Source organism: Blennius ocellaris (genome assembly GCF_963422515.1).
Source record: "Blennius ocellaris genome assembly, chromosome: 16".
Taxonomy (NCBI): Eukaryota; Metazoa; Chordata; class Actinopteri; order Blenniiformes; family Blenniidae; genus Blennius; species Blennius ocellaris.
In genome coordinates, this window is record NC_137665.1 from 1,278,196 (window position 1) to 1,298,252 (window position 20,057).

General features: G+C 49.1%; 2 protein-coding genes across 2 annotated transcripts; both read left to right on the forward strand.

Moving 5' to 3' along the window:
• The first annotated feature begins 1,265 nt into the window (after positions 1-1,265).
• LOC308141271 (uncharacterized protein) lies at positions 1,266-2,186 on the forward strand. Its single transcript, XM_080511361.1, has 2 exons — positions 1,266-1,321; positions 1,452-2,186. The coding sequence occupies exon 2, from the start codon at positions 1,472-1,474 to the stop codon at positions 2,120-2,122; it is 651 nt and encodes a 216-aa protein (XP_080367487.1). The 5' UTR covers positions 1,266-1,321; positions 1,452-1,471; the 3' UTR covers positions 2,123-2,186.
• A 3,729-nt stretch (positions 2,187-5,915) lies between these two features.
• Positions 5,916-18,734, forward strand: LOC308141244 (calpain-15-like; the record flags this gene model as incomplete). Its single annotated transcript, XM_080511328.1, has 12 exons — positions 5,916-6,076; positions 8,845-9,814; positions 10,853-11,049; positions 11,152-11,335; positions 12,547-12,770; positions 14,188-14,313; positions 15,151-15,303; positions 15,400-15,561; positions 16,486-16,706; positions 17,247-17,392; positions 18,197-18,375; positions 18,457-18,734. The coding sequence occupies 12 exons, from the start codon at positions 5,916-5,918 to the stop codon at positions 18,632-18,634; spliced, it is 2,901 nt and encodes a 966-aa protein (XP_080367454.1). The 3' UTR covers positions 18,635-18,734.
• Between the last annotated feature and the right edge of the window lie 1,323 nt (positions 18,735-20,057).

A 20,057-nucleotide genomic window follows, 5' to 3' on the forward strand; every position in this document is an offset into this window, starting at 1 on the left:
CCTGACGATTCTGATAAACAACCTTTTATTAAAATTGATCACCTCACTGGTCAACTTGGTCCCGGTCCTGTACTGTGGCGCCCTCTAGTGGTGGGTCGTGAAAAGCCAAGGCTTCCACACTGATCAGAGCTGATGAAGGGTTGGTTTGTTGTCCTGCGGCCGGCGGAGCGGCTGGGTTACAGGATGTGTCTGGGAACTTCTGCAATTTACATGATTACAGAGTTTTCTATCCACCGATGGAACAGCAGCTCCCTGGTCGTCTAGTGGTTCGGACTCGGCGCTCTCCACCGCCGCCGCCCGGGTTCCATTCCCGGTCAGGGAATACGACTTTAAAAAAATCTCTCTAGTATTTCTGTCACTCAATCTAGAAAAAACCCAGTAAGAGCTCAATATTGTGGGGGTAGATTTTGAAGCTGAACAACGGAGGTGAGGCCTCCAAATCGTGAAAATTGCAGAGACGTTTTTTGATGACAAAAAATGGAGGAAAGGCTTTAATAAGACCCCCAAACACCTTCCAGATCATCAAAATTGCAGAATTTTCTATCTCCCCTACCACCACAAATAAGAGCTCCCTGTGTGTGTGTGTGTGTGAAGAGTTGTGCAGATCTCCATCTGTTGTGTTTATATCGGCTTGTTTCCCTCTTAAAGATCGAAGCGGCTAGCTCGTGCGGCTAGTAGATGATCAAGTAACACCTGGACTCTCCGGTGATTCCACAGTCTTCTAGCTCTTGGACGTGTTGGATCCAGGAAGCCGGTCGTTCTGCCATAAGTCAGGAGCCTCAAAGCCTCAAAGGTGAAAAGTGGCGGCTGCTGAGGCGAGGAGACGAGGACGAATGGAGGACGAAGCGTCTTCTGCTTCCTCAAACATGTTCCAGACGGGGTCACCGATGGCAGAACCACCTTCTGTGTCTTCTTCATCAATCACTGGGTTTGAAATGACCACGATGATGAAATATGGTTCAATTCAGCCTCTTGGTGGTCAAAACTCTGATCCTGGGACAGGGAGACAGAGAGAGAGAGACAGAGAGACAGACAGAGAGAGAGACAGACATCGCGTGATAATGATTGTAGAAGTTTTCCTAACAAGCTGTAAACAACCTTTATCCGCCCACACTGTTTTCACTGTTTTCACTGTTTTCACTGTTTGCCCTGCCTCCTCCTCCTCCTCCTCCTCCTCCTCCTCCTCCTCCTCGGGCTGCTTGAGGAAAAGGTCAGGTGGAGGTGCAGGTAAGCTCAGCTCCTCATTGTTCGGCTCCTGTCTAAAGGTTAACATTTTTTCATGCGGACCATCCCCGCCGCGCCCGCGCCCGCCACCCCTCCGGTGCGCATACCTGTCCGCGGGCGCGCCGCCGCCCTGATTAGTGATTGGCAGCTCGCGGTGGGGGTTTAAAAGGAGGAGGTGCAGGAGCGGTTCCTCACTCCCTCTCTCTCTGTCTCTCCTCTCGCCACAGCGCAACCTGCAGGCTCAGCCATGAGCAATTACTCACGCTCCATCACCACGACGCGCACCTCCAGCGGCGGCATGAGCAGCGGCATGAGCGGCGGCATGAGCAGCGGCATGAGCGGCGGCATGAGCGGCTGCATGAGCGGCGGCATGAGCGGCATGAGCGGCGGCATGAGCGGCATGAGCGGCGGCATGAGCGGCATGAGCGGCGGCATGAGCGGCGGCGGCGGCATGATCATGAGCGGCGGCGGCATGAGCGGCATGAGCAGCATGAGCAGCATGAGCAGCGGCGGCATGAGCAGCAGCGGCATGAGCAGCATGAGCAGCGGCGGCATGAGCAGCGGCGGCATGATCATGAGCGGCGGCGGCGGCGGCGGCGGCATGATCATGAGCGGCGGCGGCGGCATGAGCGGCGGCGAGTCCGGCTCCGTGGTGCGCATCTCCTCCAGCTCCCGCGAGGAGAGCTTCGGCTACGGGCTCGGTGGCGGCATCGGCATCGGCAGCGGCATCGGCAGCGGCATCGGCATCGGCGGCGGAAGCGGCGGGTACTCGATGAGCTGCAGCTTGTCCGGCAACGAGCCACTGACCACCACGCGCGTGAGGACGGTGAGGGAGGAGATGGTGGACGGGAGGGTGGTGTCCAGCTCCACCAGCACCTCAAACCTGATAGGCCGTTGACCTCGGCCGGCCAATCGGGAGCCGCCTCCTCTTCAGAAACTCTGAACCGACAATAAAACGAGAGTCCAAGCAAACTTCTGTCGTTTGTTTTTGTTTGTTCCCACTGTGACTGGTGATTTGGTGTCGAGCTGCAGAGGCAGGATCTCGTCTTTAATGGCCACGTTCTGTAGTTGTACATCAGTTTATTAAGTATTGGAAAAAATCACATTGATGCAAAGAATAAAAATGGTCTCAAATTCAACAGTAAAGTCAAAATTGTCAAATTTCAACAGTTCTAGTAAAAAAAAAATCCTTCGTTTGTCCTTTAATATTAATAAAAGTGTCAAATGTAGTATAAAAAACACTTTTCAGGTGAACATTAATGACTTAGTGTTGTAAACAAGATGGCTAATTTCAAAAGAAATGCCCACAAATGAACGTTTCTCAATAACTGGCACAACTATTCTATATTTCTTGTTCAGAAATGTTTATTTACAAGCAGATTTGGGATGAAGTGGCTGTTTGTTCGAGCTCGACTCTCCACGGTGGATTAAAATGGGCTGAATTCAGAATGCCTTGGCTCAAAGGTTGAAAAACACTGGTCTAGTGGTTAGGATTCGGCGCTGCGTGTGTGAGTTACACAAAACCTCTAAAAAGTTGGTAAACAAGTCAATTGAGACAAAACTGCTAAAAGCTTTTAAATATATATATATATAAACATTCAGACGGCGGTTTTCCACCCAATTGGACTATTTTTGTTTACGTCATGCGGGAGAATAATCCATTGGACGGGTTGCTGGTACCTGAGCGGGTTCTCGGAGGCGACCTGGCTGGAAACTGTCAATCTGACCTGGCAACTCTGCAAAGAACCACAAACACAAAATGGTAAAGGACAAAAATCAAACACAAGTATACAATTATTTACAATTCAGATAAACCTGCAAAAGACTTTTTTCTTGATTCTCGTTTTTTTTGGTTTTGTGTCCTTTCATGGTTGTTTTGTGTATTTTTGAGGTTATGCAATAATAAAACCTTTTATAACCTTTTTTTTTTTTAACACCAAAAAAAAAAAAAAAAAAAATCAAAATACAAACTGGGGGAGTGGTTTGTATTTGTATTTTTTTTTTTTTTTTTGTATATCTGCCATGATCCTTTTATGTTGGTTTTAATCCTGTGCAGTTAAAGTGTATTCATATTATTTTCGATAGACAGGATTTTATTGTGGAGGCGGTGAGGAAGCTGCTGCTGCTCTGTGCAGCTTTATGCCGGTAACACCGGGAAGAGGAGGAGGAGGAGGAGGAGGGTGACGGTATACGTCACTGTGTGAATGGAGGAGGATGCATGGAGCTCCTGTGCGGCTGGCCGGGAGCTGCACCTCCTCCTCCTCCTCCTCCTCCTCCTCCTCAGTGCAGCCGTTCCGGTACCGGGAGGCGACCATTCCACACTCTGGTGAGTCCTCCGTGCTCTCCGTCGTTGTGTGGGTCCTCCTCTTCCTTCTTCCTCCTCCTCATCCTCCCCCTCCTCCTCCTCCTCCTCTTCATCCTCCTCTCCATCCCTCCTCCTCCTCCTCCTGCGGGACTGCAGGAGCTCGAGTCACCTGAAGTCTGCATGAACTTCACCATCAGCGGGGAGCATCTGCAGTGAGGAGCTGCAACACACACACACACACACACACGCACACACACACACACACACACACACACACACACACACACACACACACACACACACACACACACACGCACACACACACACTGTCCACTCTGGAAAGTCCTTGTTCAAGGACACCACGGAGGAGAGGAGCAGACAGGATGAGGAGGATGAGGATGATGAAGGTGAAGGTGATGAAGGTGAAGACTCCACGTCCTTCTTTAAACTGATATTTGACACAAACTCCAGACGGACTGTTTTCATGTCCTTTCCCCTGAAGTTGGAACTTGTTAGCTGTGATTCCAGGGTCAGTTCTCCGCTCTGGGACGTCACGTTGTTCTGGAAACAGATTCTGCCGCTTTCACACTCGTTTCCCGTCGACTCTGGAATCTCGCACCAGTTCTGAGCTTCGGCTAGTTTTACATTTCAACGTTTCGGTTCTGAGGTCTTGTTGTTCCGTTGACTTTGGGTGTTTTTAAAGTCATTTGAAATGGATTTCATCCTTTTCCCAGATCCCAGATCAGATTTTCACTTTTCTTTCCTTGTTTGATGTTTCCAATGTTTTTCTAGAGTCAGTGGTGGAAATGGTTTATTTCCTGCTGTTGCTTGTTTTGAGTCTGATTCCCTCGTTTCCTGCTGAAGCTTCCGGAGGTTTCCTGGAAATCCGCTTTTCTGTTTCACTTAACGTGTTGAACAGCGACCTTCTCCTCACCTCCTCACCTCCTCTCCTCTCTCCTCCTCACCCTCTCACCCTCTCTCCTCCTCATCCTCTCTTCTCCTCACCTCCTCTCCTCCTCACCCTCTCTCCTCCTCACCTCCTCTCCTCTCTCCTCCTCACCTCTCTCCTCCTCACCTCCTCTCCTCTCTCCTCACCCCCTCACCCTCTCACCTCCTCACCCTCTCTCCTCCTCACCCTCTCTCCTCCTCTCCTCCTCACCCTCTCTCCTCTCACCTCCTCACCCTCTCTCCTCTCACCCCCTCACCCTCTCACCCCCTCACCCTCTCTCCTCCTCACCTCCTCTCCTCTCTCCTCCTCACCCTCACTCCTCCTCTCCTCTCTCCTCCTCACCCTCTCTCCTCTCACCTCCTCACCCTCTCACCCTCTCTCCTCTCACCTCCTCACCCTCTCTCCTCTCACCTCCTCACACCCTCACCCTCTCTCCTCTCACCTCCTCACCCCCTCTCCTCTCACCTCCTCACCCTCTCTCCTCACACCTCCTCACCCCTCACCCTCTCTCCTCTCACCCCTCTCCTGTCACCTCCTCACCCTCTCTCCTCACCCTCTCTCCTCCTCACCCCCTCACCCTTTCTCCTCTCACCTCCTCACCCCCTCTCCTCTTACCTCCTCACTCTCTCACCCCCTCACCCTCTCACCTCCTCACCCTCTCTCCTCTCACCTCCTCACACCCTCACCCCCTCTCCTCTTACCTCCTCACTCTCTCACCCCCTCACCCTCTCACCTCCTCACCCTCTCTCCTCTCACCTCCTCACCCCATCACCCTCTCTCCTCTCACCTCCTCACCCTCTCTCCTCACACCTCCTCACCCCCTCACCCTCTCTCCTCTCACCTCCTCACACCCTCACCCTCTCACCCCCTCTCCTCTCACCTCCTCACCCTCTCTCCTCACACCTCCTCACCCTCTCTCCTCACACCTCCTCACCCTCTCTCCTCTCACCTCCTCACCCCCTCACCCTCTCTCCTCTCACCTCCTCACACCCTCACCCTCTCACCTCCTCACCCCCTCTCCTCTCACCTCCTCACCCTCTCTCCTCACACCTCCTCACCCTCTCTCCTCACACCTCCTCACCCTCTCTCCTCTCACCTCCTCACACCCTCACCCTCTCACCTCCTCACCCCCTCTCCTCTCACCTCCTCACCCTCTCTCCTCACACCTCCTCACCCTCTCTCCTCTCACCTCCTCACCCCCTCACCCTCTCTCCTCTCACCCCCTCTCCTGTCACCTCCTCACCCTCTCTCCTCTCACCTCCTCACCCTCTCTCCTCACCCTCTCTCCCTCTCTCCTCCTCACCCTCTCTCCTCTCACCTCCTCACCCCCTCACCCTCTCTCCTCTCACCTCCTCACCCCCTCTCTCCTCTCTCCTCACACCTCCTCTCCTCCTCACCCTCTCCCCTCAGGCGTCGTCCACGTGAGCGTGCAGCATCATGGGAAGCTCCTCCTCCTCTCTGGCCGACGAGGCGGACGGCGAGGGCGCCCCCCGCGGAGCCACGTTGCCCCCCTCCCCCATCATGGGCTGTCTGAGGAGCAGCCAGAGCTCCTTCCTCCCGCGGCAGCTTCCCCGCGCCGGGCGGCACCGAGAGCGCAGGTGAGGCAACATGAGGTCACCATGAGGTCACCATGAGGTCACCAGGTCACGCCACCTGTCCAGCTCAAACTGCTACTAAATGTCAATCATTGGTTTCTCGGTAGTTTTGTCGTCTCAAACTCAATTAACTCAACTAACATAGTTCATCGTCAAATGAGGTCATAGCGCCTCCTACAGGACAAAGCTGATTCTACATCAACTCAGATTCTCATCGGTTCTTTCTGTATATGTGAAATGATGCAACCGTCTTCGCTAATTGCGGTGCAGCGGTTTGGCTGCACAACTTCGTGGGTGTAGTGTGATTGCCACCCCACCGGGGGGCGCAACAACCACTTACACACTCCACAAGTCGGTGTCGCGTGAAAGCAACGCACCGGCTGAGCAAACGGTGCGACGCAACTTTGATCTGAAAGATGTCGATGAGCTCTTATTGTGGAACTCCCAACAGGATGCCCAGCACCTCTAAAAATGACCATATTTTTACCTCCATTGTTTACGTCATTCAATTCTTCTTCAGAGTTTTTCGCGGTTGCTCGCCACGTAAACACGGAGCTCAGTCGTCATGGAAACAACACGCTCCCGATGTCGTCGTGGAAACATGACGGGCCTAATAAAGAGTCGTCGTCAAAAACCCCCCCCCCCAAAAAACTTGCTGTTTTGAGAAATCACAAGCATCGTTGTTGTTCTGCTTTTAACACTTTAAGTTGGCGTCCCTCAGGGATCCATTCTGGGACCACTGTACTTCTTTTACGCAGCGCCGTGAATTGTAGACAGCTGCTCTTCCACACCGTGGTCGTTGTAAACCACACGGACGCCGCAGTGACTCGTCGTTCCGGTTCCGTTGACGCCCCCGTCCTGCAGCCTCACCATGAACATTTCGTTGTTGTTCTTTTACTCGGCACTGTGGTGTAAATTTCCCCGAGCAGGTCGATTTGATTCGAAGCTCATGAATTATTCCTGCATCTTTGCCTGATAAACACCATCCTCCTCCTCCTCCTCCTCCTCCTCCTCCTCTTCCTCACAGCCTTCATCAGCTGGGAGTTCAGTTACTGGCTGACAGGAAGCGTGGCGCTCCCGGGGAAAACCGGAGCTTTCCGTTGGGAGTTCAGACCAAAATACCTTCAAACGGCTCAGAAAGAGATGTGGAGGAGTTTTCTGCTGCTGCGCTGCACGAAACTCTCCTCATCCTTGAATTCGTGGTTACGAGGCTCGTTGACGATACAGAAAACGAATCTCTGCTTAACGGACTCATAGAATCTGCTGAATCCACCTCTTAAAGGTTCTCCAGCAGTACGACTCGTCTCCACACCTGGAACCACGGCCCAGAAGTGAAGAAGGTCTGTCCCCCCCCCCCCCCCCCGGCTGCTTCCAACGCCACCGTCTGAGTCTGCTGGTTGCAATATGGCTGCAGGGCGTCGTCATGGCAACACGAGAGAAACTAATGCCAACTGGAAGTCCCTTCCAGAGAGAGTTAGAGATTGATGTGATGAGTCACATGGAAACTTTAAAGGAGCTGCTTGTGGAGGAGATGAGGCCCCAGAACAATCTACCTGAGGGCTTTGAAGTACTTTTAAAATACCTCGAAACTTGTTTTGAAATCAATTTGAGCTTATTTTGAAGTGGATTTCACACTGTTTTGAACTGTTTTTTAGATTGTTGTTGTTTCAGTTGTTGCTTTTTTAGTTCTTGTTGTTTCAATTGTTCTTGTTGTTGTTGCAGTTGTTCTTGTTGTTTCAGTTCTTGTTGTTTCAATTGTTCTTGTTGTTTCAGTTGTTCTTGTTGTTTCAATTGTTCTTGTTGTTGTTGCAGTTGTTCTTGTTGTTGTTTCAGTTGTTGCTTTTATAGTTCTTGTTGTTTCAGTTGTTTTTGTTGTTTCAGTTGTTCTTGTTGTTGTTTCAGTTGTTGCTTTTTTAGTTCTTGTTTCAGTTGTTTTTGTTGTTGTTTCAGTTGTTCTTGTTGTTTCAGTTGTTCTTGTTGTTGTTTTTGTTGTTGTTTCAGTTGTTGCTTTTTTAGTTCTTGTTTCAGTTGTTTTTGTTGTTGTTGCAATTGTTCTTGTTGTTTCAGTTGTTCTTGTTGTTGTTTCAGTTGTTGCTTTTATAGTTCTTGTTGTTTCAGTTGTTTTTGTTGTTTCAGTTGTTTTTGTTGTTTCAGTTGTTCTTGTTGTTTCAGTTGTTCTTGTTGTTTCAGTTGTTCTTGTTGTTGTTTTTGTTGTTGTTTCAGTTGTTGCTTTTTTAGTTCTTGTTTCAGTTGTTTTTGTTGTTGTTGCAATTGTTCTTGTTGTTTCAGTTGTTCTTGTTGTTGTTTCAGTTGTTGCTTTTATAGTTCTTGTTGTTTCAGTTGTTTTTGTTGTTTCAGTTGTTCTTGTTGTTGTTTCAGTTGTTGCTTTTTTAGTTCTTGTTTCAGTTGTTTTTGTTGTTGTTTCAGTTGTTCTTGTTGTTTCAGTTGTTCTTGTTGTTTCAGTTGTTCTTGTTGTTGTTTTTGTTGTTGTTTCAGTTGTTGCTTTTTTAGTTCTTGTTTCAGTTGTTTTTGTTGTTGTTTCAATTGTTCTTGTTGTTTCAGTTGTTCTTGTTGTTGTTTTTGTTGTTGTTTCAGTTGTTGCTTTTATAGTTCTTGTTGTTTCAGTTGTTTTTGTTGTTTCAGTTGTTCTTGTTGTTGTTTCAGTTGTTGCTTTTTTAGTTCTTGTTGTTTCAGTTGTTGCTTTTTCAGTTGTTGTTGTTGTTGTTTCCGCTACATAAATATTGTAAAAGCCGTTTTGGTTTGGTTTGCAGCTTCTCGTCTGGTTCGATGCCGGTGCCGAGGACTCAGTGGGCCTGCGGCTGCTGCACCTTCCTGAACGCCGCCGGCGCCCCTCGATGTTCAATCTGTGAGGCGCCGCGGCGGCGAACCAACGCCCCCTGGCTGTGGCCCGGGCCGGGCGGAGACGCCCCGGGCTGGTCCTGTCCTCGCTGCACACTGGCCAATGGGCCCGGCAGCGCCGCCTGCTCGCTGTGCGGCTACGCCGGCGCCCCGGACCTGGCCGCCTCCTCCTCCTCCGAGCAGCCGCGGCCGCGGCGCTCCAGCAGCTGCTCGGGCCACCTGGGGGCGCCGCACCGCCAGGGCCTGGTGTGGGAGTGCTCGCGCTGCACGCTGCAGAACACCCCCACCTCCATGTCCTGCTCCGCCTGCGGGGGGCCGCGGAAACTCTCCCTGCCACAGATCCCCGCCGACTTCCTGCTGAGGCCCGACGAGGGTCACCGGGCCGAGGCCCCGGCCCCCCCACCGCAGCCGCCGCCGCCGCCGCCACCTGAAGCTGCGGCTACGGCAACGGCACTGTCCCTCTCCATCTCCGCCCGGGGAGAGAGTCTCCCCGTGGAGACGTCGCAGAACAACCCGGTGCCCTGCAGCCGGCGGGAAGTGCCCCCCCCCCCGGACCTCGGCCCCGCCCCCGCACCCCCCCACCCGCCGCCTCAGCCCGAGAGGAGGCTCAGCATCCTGAAGGAGGAGCTGTCGCCCCTGTCGCCCGCCTCCGACGCCTCCCTCTCCTCCTTCCCCCCTACGGTGGAGGAGTGGGCGTGTCCGGTGTGCACGCTCATCAACCGGGTCACCGCCGCGCACTGCGTGGCCTGCCACACTTCGCAGGTGCGGCGGGCGGCGGCGGCCCCCCGCAGGAAGGAGAGCCGCCTGGTGGAGGTGCAGCGTCAGAGCGACGAGGGCGAGGCCAAGGAGCTGTGGGAGAACATCGTCAGCTTCTGCAGGGAGGTTCGTACTGTGGGGGGGGGGTTAGATTTTTACTTAAATTCCCAGTGAAATGAAGGTTCCACCTCCAAAACACTCTGGTGTCTCTTCTAGAACGTTTTCCTGCTAACTGGCTGAAGGGTAAAATGTTAAAACACGACAATCTGAGAGAAAATAGCCGATAAACGTTGGTATTTCCTCTGCTGGGCGGAGCTTCTGACAATAACAGAGTGACATCACGAGTTGTGCACACGCCCAAGTTGTGTTTACATTATGGAGGATCAGAGTTTTGACCACGAAGAGGCTGAATTGAACCATATTTCATCATCATGGTCATTTCAAACCCAGTGATTGATGAAGAAGACACAGAAGGTGGTTCTGCCATCGGTGACCCCGTCTGGAACATGTTTGAGGAAGCAGAAGACGCTTCGTCCTCCATTCGTCCTCGTCTCCTCGCCTCAGCAGCCGCCACTTTTCACCTTTGAGGCTTTGAGGCTCCTGACTTTTGGCAGAATGACCGGCTTCCTGGATCCAACACGTCCAAGAGCTAGAAGACTGAATCACTGAAGACGAGTCTAGGTGTTACTTGATCGTCTACTAGCCACCCGAGCTAGCTGCTCCCGCCGCCCGTGCTCCTTTTCTCCTCTCTGGTCTCTTCTATCCTCAATCTTTCATCAAGGCTCATAAAACGGGGACTATAACTTCAAAACACTGTAAAAACTTCAATATTTAAGAGGAAACAAGCCGATATAAACACAACAGATCGAGATCTGCACAACTCGTGACGTCACACATAGGCTCCGCCCACCATGGCCCACGCAGAAGAAGGATTCCCCCGATTTCCTCGGCTGGAGATTCAAAATTCAAATAACTTTGTTATGCGACAACAGTGGTGGAGCAGAGTCGGAGGAACCTTACAAGTAGTACCACAACTATCGCTTTTTGCAAAGTAGTGTGTTATATTTCACCAGGACTTTAATTCTCAACATTTAACGATATCTGTAATATGTGATGATCTTTCCGACGACTTGCCCTCAGTGGGAGACGTTTTGTGTTTTTCAGAACTCTGTGACGTTCGTGGACGACAGTTTCCCGCCGGGTTGGCGGTCGGTGGGTTTCCCACCAGACGACAGCGTGCAGCAGCGAATCAGGAAGTGGCTCCGCCCCCAGGAGATCAGCTGCAGCAGCGCCGTACGCTGGTCCGTGTTCCGCACGCCCAAACCCTCCGACATCCTGCAGGGGCTTCTGGGTAACTGCTGGTGAGCTCCGGACGGGATTGGTTACTTTAAGGAAGTAACGAGTAACTAATCAAATATTCAGCCACTGTGCACATGAACAGGTTCTTATTGGTTCCTCTGCAGGTTCCTGAGCGCCCTGGCGGTTCTGGCGGAGCGCCCGGAGCTGGTGGAGAAGGTGATGGTGACGCGCTCGCTGTGCGCCGAGGGAGCCTATCAGGTCCGGCTGTGTAAAGATGGCTGCTGGGTCACGGTGCTGGTGGACGACATGCTGCCCTGTGACGAGAACGGACACCTGCTGTTCTCCCAGGTACCCACGTCATGACTCCATGACTCCATGACTCCATGACTCCATGAAACCATGACACAATGACACAATGACACAATGACACAATGACTCCATGACTCCATGACACCATGATACAATGATACAATGACACAATGACTCCATGACACCATGACTCCATGACACCACGACTCCATGACACCATGATACAATGACACCATGACTCCATGAAACCATGACACAATGACACAATGACACAATGACACAATGACTCCATGACTCCATGACACCATGACACCATGATACAATGACACAATGACTCCATGACACCATGACTCCATGACACCACGACTCCATGACACCATGATACAATGACACCATGACTCCATGACTCCATGAAACCATGACACCAAGACACCATGATACAATGACTCCATGACACCATGACTCCATGACACCACGACTCCATGACACCACGACTCCATGACACCATGATACAATGACACCATGACTCCATGACACCACGACTCCATGACACCACGACTCCATGACACCATGATACAATGACACCACGACTCCATGACACCACGACTCCATGACACCACGACTCCATGACACCACGACTCCATGACACCATGATACAATGACACCATGACTCCATGACTCCATGATACAATGACTCCATGACACAATGACTCCATGACTCCATGACACCATGACTCCATGACTCCATGACTCCATGACACCATGACACCATGACACTACGCCTTGACACAGTGACACCACAACGCCAGGACACTATCACGACACCGCGAGGCCATGCAGCAGGATGAGAATACGTCTGGGCGGGACGCCACGCTGACTCATACGTATATAACATCAGATTAAATTAATTACACTGGATTATATTAGATTATTTAACACTAGATTACATTGGATTACACATGTACATTTAGTCTGGATTAGTTTTTGATTACTTTCGATAAGAATTTCCCATTTTAAATTACACTACTGTACGTTGGATTAGATTACATTATTTTAATTTTGATCAAATCAGATTTTCTGAGCTTACATTTTATTATTTTACATCAGATTACAGGATCAGATTAAAATAGACTAGTTTCTATTTTCTGATTTAAAAGTTGATTATATAGATTATGTTATATATTATAATTATTAGAAAAGATTTATTAGATGAGTACATAATACTTCTAACACCCCCCCTCCCCCCCCAGGCCCAGCGGAGGCAGCTCTGGGTGGCCCTGATAGAGAAAGCCTTGGCGAAGCTTCATGGCTCGTACTTCGCCCTGCAGGCAGGCCGAGCCATCGAGGGGCTCTCAACCCTGACTGGGGCCCCCTGCCAGTCGCTGGCCCTGCACCTCAGTGCCACCAACCCCAAAGAGGAGCCCATCGACACCCACCTGATCTGGGCCAAGATGCTGAGCTCCAAGGAGGCTGGGTGAGGACACACTGAGACCCGGTGCTGGTCCTCGAGGACCAGTACCGGTGACCCTTCTTTTACTTCCTGGTCAATAAACTGTTCTGACGCTCCACAATGCTGATTTCAGGACATTATAGTGACTCAGCAGCACCACCCGGTGGACACAAGAGGATAGAAGTAAAACTGTGCCATCAGATTCTGAATTCGAATTTCTAACTCTGAATTTTTTTACCATCGAAATCAGACTTTGAATTTTAAAAGCTGTCGAATTTCAAGTACGTATCTTTTTTTTTTGCTTCTGATTTTGTTTCAACGTCTAAAAATATTCAGTGTGTAAAAATTCAATGTGTCTAAAAATTCAGCTGCAAAAGAATTCAGCTGTAAAGAAATTCTACCGCAAAAAAAATTCAGCTGCAAAAAATATTCAGCCGCAAAAAAAATTCAGCTGCAAAAAATATTCAGCCGCAAAAACAAATTCAGCTGCAAAATAAATTGAGCTGCAAAAAAAAAAAATGCAGCTGCAAAACAGCCAGAATCTCTGTTATCAGGACGATGCATTCGATTCCTGTCTCGTTCACCCAACATCCAATCAGGGGAAGCTTTGTTGGTCACGTGACCAGAGCTTGTTATGGCAAAAACTAATTTTAACAAACATAACCAGGTCATTGACGGTGGTGCTAGAAGCACTATTGCAGGGGGAGCTTAAAATTGTTTTTTGCCATAACAAGCACTGCGCAGATTAGAGGATTCAATGGACATTAAAAAAAAAATCAAACAGGAGACAATTTAACTATTTTCTGAATGTAAAACATTCCATACAGTAAATGTAATTTCTTTGAAAACATTTTCACACGTCATTAAAAGTTCCCCACATATGTTGTTTCATAACTTCTGGTGATTTGCAATGTGTGGTTTAATGTCTCATGCAGAATTTATAGACATAAATGGTAAATACTCACCGTCACTACCGCCCGAGGCCACGGCTGATTGAAAACAGGTGGTGCCTCTGGCCCAGTGGTGCTCTGGTCACGTGACCAACAAAGCTTCCCCTGATTGGATGTTGGGTGAACGAGACAGGTATGGATTGCATCGTCCTGATGACGCAGAGATTCTGCCTGTTTTGCAGCTGAATTTTTTTTGCAGCTGAATTTTTAGACACAGTGAATTTTTACACACTGAATATTTTTAGATATTGAAAAAAAAATCAGAAGCAAAAAAAAGATACGTACTTGAAATTCGACAGCTTTTAAAATTCAAAGTCTGATTTCGATGGTAAAAAAATTCAGAGTTAGAAATTGGAATTCAGAATCTGATGGCTCAGTTTTACTTCCATACAAGAGTCACTACTTAAACTCATTGACCTTTGAATTTGAGAATCGTACCGACACCCTGAGACCAGGTCCTGCTGGGTCACACTGACTGCGTTTGCTTCCAGGTTCCTGATGGGGGCGTCCTGCGGCGGGGGCAACATGAAGGTGGACGACTCGGAGTACGAGTCTCTGGGTCTACGTCCTCGACACGCCTACTCCGTCCTGGACGTGCGGGACGTCGACGGCCACAGGTGAGGCAGCGACCGGGACGAATCTGCAATGATAGAAATAAGTTACTGATTAATGTTCTAAAATGTCAAATTATGACCCCAAATCAGAAGAATGCTCAAAAAGTTCAATTAAAATGGTGGAAAATGTTGCTCCATTGGTCAGTTGGTCTATTGGTTCATTGATCAGTTGGTCTATTGGTCCATTGGTCAGTTGGTCTATTGGTCAGTTGGTCTATTGGTCCATTGGTCAGTTGGTCTATTGGTCCATTGGTCAGTTGGTCTATTGGTCAGTTGGTCTATTGGTCCATTGGTCAGTTGGTCTATTGGTCAGTTGGTCTATTGGTCCATTGGTCAGTTGGTCTATTGGTCAGTTGGTTTATTGGTCCATTGGTCAGTTGGTCTATTGGTACATTGATCAGTTGGTCTATTGGTCTATTGGTCCATTGGTCAGTTGGTCTATTGGTTCATTGATCAGTTGGTCCATTGGTTCATTGGTCAGTTGGTCTATTGGTACATTGGTCAGTTGGTCTATTGGTCCATTGGTCAGTTGGTCTATTGGTCAGTTGGTCTATTGGTCCATTGGTCAGTTGGTCTATTGGTCCATTGGTCAGTTGGTCTATTGGTACATTGATCAGTTGGTCCATTGGTCAGTTGGTCTATTGGTACATTGATCAGTTGGTATCTATTGGTGAGTTGGTCTATTGGTCCATTGGTCAGTTGGTCTATTGGTACATTGGTCAGTTGGTCTATTAGTCCATTGGTCAGTTAGTATCTATTAGTCCATTGGTCAGTTGGTCTATTGGTCCATTGGTCAGTTGGTATGTTTTCGTCCATTGGTCGTGGTAACTCTGGTTGCAGACTCGTGCAGCTGAGGAACCCGTGGGGCCGGTTCTCCTGGACCGGGTCCTGGGCCGACCACTGGCCCAGCTGGCCGCCTCACCTGAAGAAGGACCTTTGTACACAGCGAGCCGAGGACGGCCTCTTCTGGATGGACTTCTGGGACTTCATCAAGTGAGGTCCAGATCAGAGCGGCCGAGCTTTGAGCGCCGTCTCTCCCAAATTTAAGGAGAAGTCCTTTTTAAAAATGAAGGCGTGTCCATCCGGCAGGTACTTTGACTCGGTGGACATCTGCAAGATTCACTCTGACTGGCAGGAGGTCCGAGTCCCGGGAGTGTTTCCCCGAGGAGCCGACGTCCCGCTGACCGTCGTGTCCATCACCGTGCTGGAGAGGACGTCGGTGGAGCTGGCGTTGTTCCAGCAGGGCAGCAGGTGGGGGGGGGGCGGAGTCAAACCAGGGGGGGAGGGGCGGGGCCACTCTGAACAAGGAGGTTACATCAGCCCCACATGGAAAGAACCTATATGAGGATATATGCACATATATGAAACCTATATGCAGCATATATGCACATATACGCTGCATATATGCACATATACGCTGCATATATGCACATATACGCTGCATATATGCACATATACGCAGCATATATGCACATATATGCTGCATCTATGCATATATATGCTGCATATATGCACATATATGCTGCATCTATGCATATATATGCTGCATATATGCACATATATGCTGCATCTATGCATATATATGCTGCATCTATGCACATATACGCTGCATATATGCACATATACGCTGCATATATGCACATATACGCTGCATATATGCACATATACGCTGCATATATGCACATATACGCTGCATATATGCACATATATGCTGCATCTATGCATATATATGCCACATAGGCAAAATTGAGGTGCATATATGTGAATATACAGGCCATATAGGTCTCCTGTACTGCTTCTTTATTTCCACATATATATATATATATATATATATGTATATAGCCCATATCTCACTTTGGCAACTGTCATATCAAGGCAATAACCAAGAACTAACTAAAAAACAATTATGTAAGAAGAAGTTATGTATGTGCGAACGCGTGAAATTGGTACCACATGTAATTACCCACATGGAAAGAACCTATATAAACATATATGTTTTAATATAGGTTTTGAATATATGTGACATGTACAAAATTGGCCGTGGCCAATTTTGTACATGTCACATATATTCAAAACCTATATTAAAACATAAATGTTTGTAAAGGTTCTTTCCATGTGGGGTCAGTGGCAGGAAGCGGCTGCGGCGTGACCTCTGACCTCTCCGGTGCATGGCAGGCGGTGCGACGCGGCGGAGAGCCACCTGCTGGATCTGTGCGTGCTGCTGTTCCGGGCGTCCTTCGACCGCTCGGGCGCCCCGGCGCTGGGCCGGCTGCTGGCGCACAGCCGGCGCTCGGTGCGCCGCTTCGTGGGCTGCGACGTGATGCTGGAGCCGGGCGAGTACGCCGTCCTCTGCTGCGCCTTCAACCACTGGCACTGCGCCGTGTCCCACGACTCAGGTAGGGAGGCCTCCAGAGTGACGAGTCCACCTGGGTAAAAGGTGGAGGGCGAGAGGGGGCGGAGCCACTCGTCTGATCAGCTGAGGGACAAACTTTGGTTGAAACAGTTTTTTGATTTAGATTTTTTTTTAATGCACACTTTTTAATTGTTCATGTTTTCAATGATTTACACACTTTCCTTTCGTATTTTTTTTTTTTTCTGTTTTTCTGTATTTCTTGCTTATGTTTTTTTTATATTTACTTCACTCATGAATTTATTTATTTATTTTATAACGTCCAATCTTTCATTTATTCATTCATTGTATATATATATATATAGTTTTTTTTTAACCTTACTTTTATTGTATTTCACTATTTTGTTTATTGGTCATTTTCACATAAAACATTTTTTATGTATTAATCTCTCTAAAACTTTTCACTTTGATTATTGTATTGTGTTTTGTTTTTGTTTTTTTTATCTTATGAGCCGTTGTGTCTTCCCTCTAAACTTTTTAAACCTCAAAACCAAAATCCCCGATTTTCTGCTCCGTCCCTCGGCAGCCGGCGGCCGGCGCTCCGAGCCGCCCGGCTACATGTTGGCGGTCTACAGCTCCAGACTGGTGATGGTGGAGCAGGTCACCGCCTCCAACACCGCCATCGCCGACGCCGTCATCCAGCTGGCAGAAACCAGAGGAGAGAGACATGAGGTGAACGGGGGGGGGGAATGGGGGGGCTCGAGACCAGGGGTCGGTGACCTTTAATGCTCAAAGAGCCATTTGGTCCCGTTTCCCCACTGAACACAACACCCAGAGAGACACACATTTTATTTTGACAGTCCCACAGGAAGACCACGCCAGGACGACACGACACACTAAACCTTCTTCACTGCTGGTTGACGACTTACAACTAATAAACTAAACTACATGAACTAAGCAACAAAAATACAATTACTACCGACACTACAAATCTAACATAACCCCCAATAATTACATTTAAAACACCACAAACAGAAACTCCCATGATGCATTGCAGGTCTCGGCTCCTTTATCGCTACACATTATTAAAATGGAAGATAAATGTGGGAGATGTGGATTGTTAGAACCATGAGTGTGATGGTGTGTCTTTAATGTCCTGTAGTTGTTGTGTAATTCACTAGAATGTTCCGTCACTCTCAACAAGTCTGGAATGAACCTCCTGGAACTGTGGGCTTTTACTGTGAAAGGTACAGGAAGCTCCCAGTTGAGCCGCTGTCATGACCTGCAGCCGCAATTCTACGTTCTTCATCCATTATTGTTGTAATGACGTCACGTCGCTGCGTCGTTCACGACCCTACATTGTACCACTCTTTGTAGGGACTGCGCTCTGGGTGGCCTTGCCTCCTTACGTCCCTCTCTGGGTGGCCTTGCCTCCTTACGTCCCTCCAGGATGACCTGCAGTGGGACGGAGGCTCCAGGAGCCGCCGGTTGACTGTCTCATCTGTGTGTGTGTGCGTGTGTGTGTGTGTGTGTCAGGGTCGAGAGGGCATGACCTGCTACTACTTGACCCACGGGTGGGCGGGGCTTATCGTCATGGTGGAGAACCGACACCCTCGGCACCACCTGCACGTGTCGTGCGACTGCAGCGACAGTTTCAACGTGGTGTCGACGCGCCAAAGCCTGAAGACGGTGGACAGCATCCCGCCGCTGCACAGGTTCATCCATTCATCCTCCGCCGTCGCGTCCGTTCGTCCGCTGTCCCGCCCGTCCGTCCGCTCATCCCGTTCTCCACCCAGACAGGTGTTGGTGGTCCTGTCCCAGCTGGAGGGAAACGCCGGCTTCTCCATCACTCACAGGCTCGCCCACCGTAAAGCCGTCCAGTCGTCTCTGGGGAACTGGAGTCCCTCCAAGGCGTCCCACAGTCCGGCCCTGAGCCCCGAGACCGCCGGGCTGCACCGGCCCCGCCCACTGTGACCCCGCCCACTATGTCCCCGCCCACTGGGCCGATCCGTCAGACGACGACGTCCCACAATCGCACACTTCCTGCGAGAGGAGCTTCTCGAGGCGACGCTTCCTCCAATCAGAGCTGCTCGTGGCAGAAACGACGTCTTGGCACCGTTGCCATTTTAATCTTTGCATTTTCTTCAACGCACCACTAGAGGGCACATGTTCATAGCGATTTAAGAACGAAATCCGACATATCAACACACTTTCTCGCTTTGATTCTCGGGGGAAACTACAGCTTGTCACTTTGTTAAGAAGAACCAGAGGTGGGGGATTTGAGATTGACGTCATTTCACATTATGCTGAATCTGCAGCTCGGACTCAATGCACCCACTGGTGGTAGAAAGTGGTACTGCCGGCCCGATTGGACGAGCTCGCCTCGGGACGTTGGATTCCTGCCGCCAGAGCCACTCTGACTCGGGGGGGGGGGGGAAATAGACGAGACGTTAGAAACCTCATGATGCACTTTATATCTCGAGTCCGTCCGGCTCACTGGCGTCTCGCCGCTTCAGCGTCGTAGATTAGACCTCAGACTGAACACGTTAACGCATTAGCACTTTATGAACATGCTGGACTAGTTTCCATCAGACGGAACAAAAAAAACCTCCTCAAGTGAATCTATGCAAGACTTAGAATCCTGTTGTGACGCTCTTGGTTGTCGGTGTTTCCAGGTTCTGCTGGACTTGGTGTTTGTTTTATTAACCTTCAGGTACGTTCAGCCAGTAGCACTTCATACAGGGAGAACATGAACAATAAAACATGTTTCAAAGTAAACGTGAAGTTTCTGAGAGTTTTATCAATGATAAATATAGCACACACACACACACACACACACACGTCTACATTTCTATCATGATTTACTGTTGCTATTTTTTTATTTCAGTCACAAAACCGTAAAGAAAGAAAAAGCTCCAGTTTTGAAAGGGAAGAAGAAATATATTATTAAATATTAACGATTATTTGATTTAATTTCAATTTGATGTGTGACTTATTGCAATATCTTCTTTACAGTGGATTTAGTTAATTTCCTGTCATTTGCTTTATGGCACAAGTTAATTGTTTCACTTTCAAAAACAAAAAGTTCCTTTAATAGTGTATTGTCTTTAGTAGTGTCGTCCACTAGGGGGCAGCACAACCTTAAAAAACCTTTACCCTCTTCCTCAGAGCGTCAGGATTCACACCGACAATCCATTGGTTCAAACATGTAACAATAGACAAAGACCACAGAATAATAATGAAAAAGGGAGTTAAAGCGATAGTAAAACCTCAAAGACATGAAAATTCCAGAACGATTGATTGTGACTTCCTGGACGATCGTATCTGAGGACACATTTTGGGTCGAAACTATGAAAAAAGATCCTTTTAAAGATGTTTTTATCCTACGAAGTTGCAC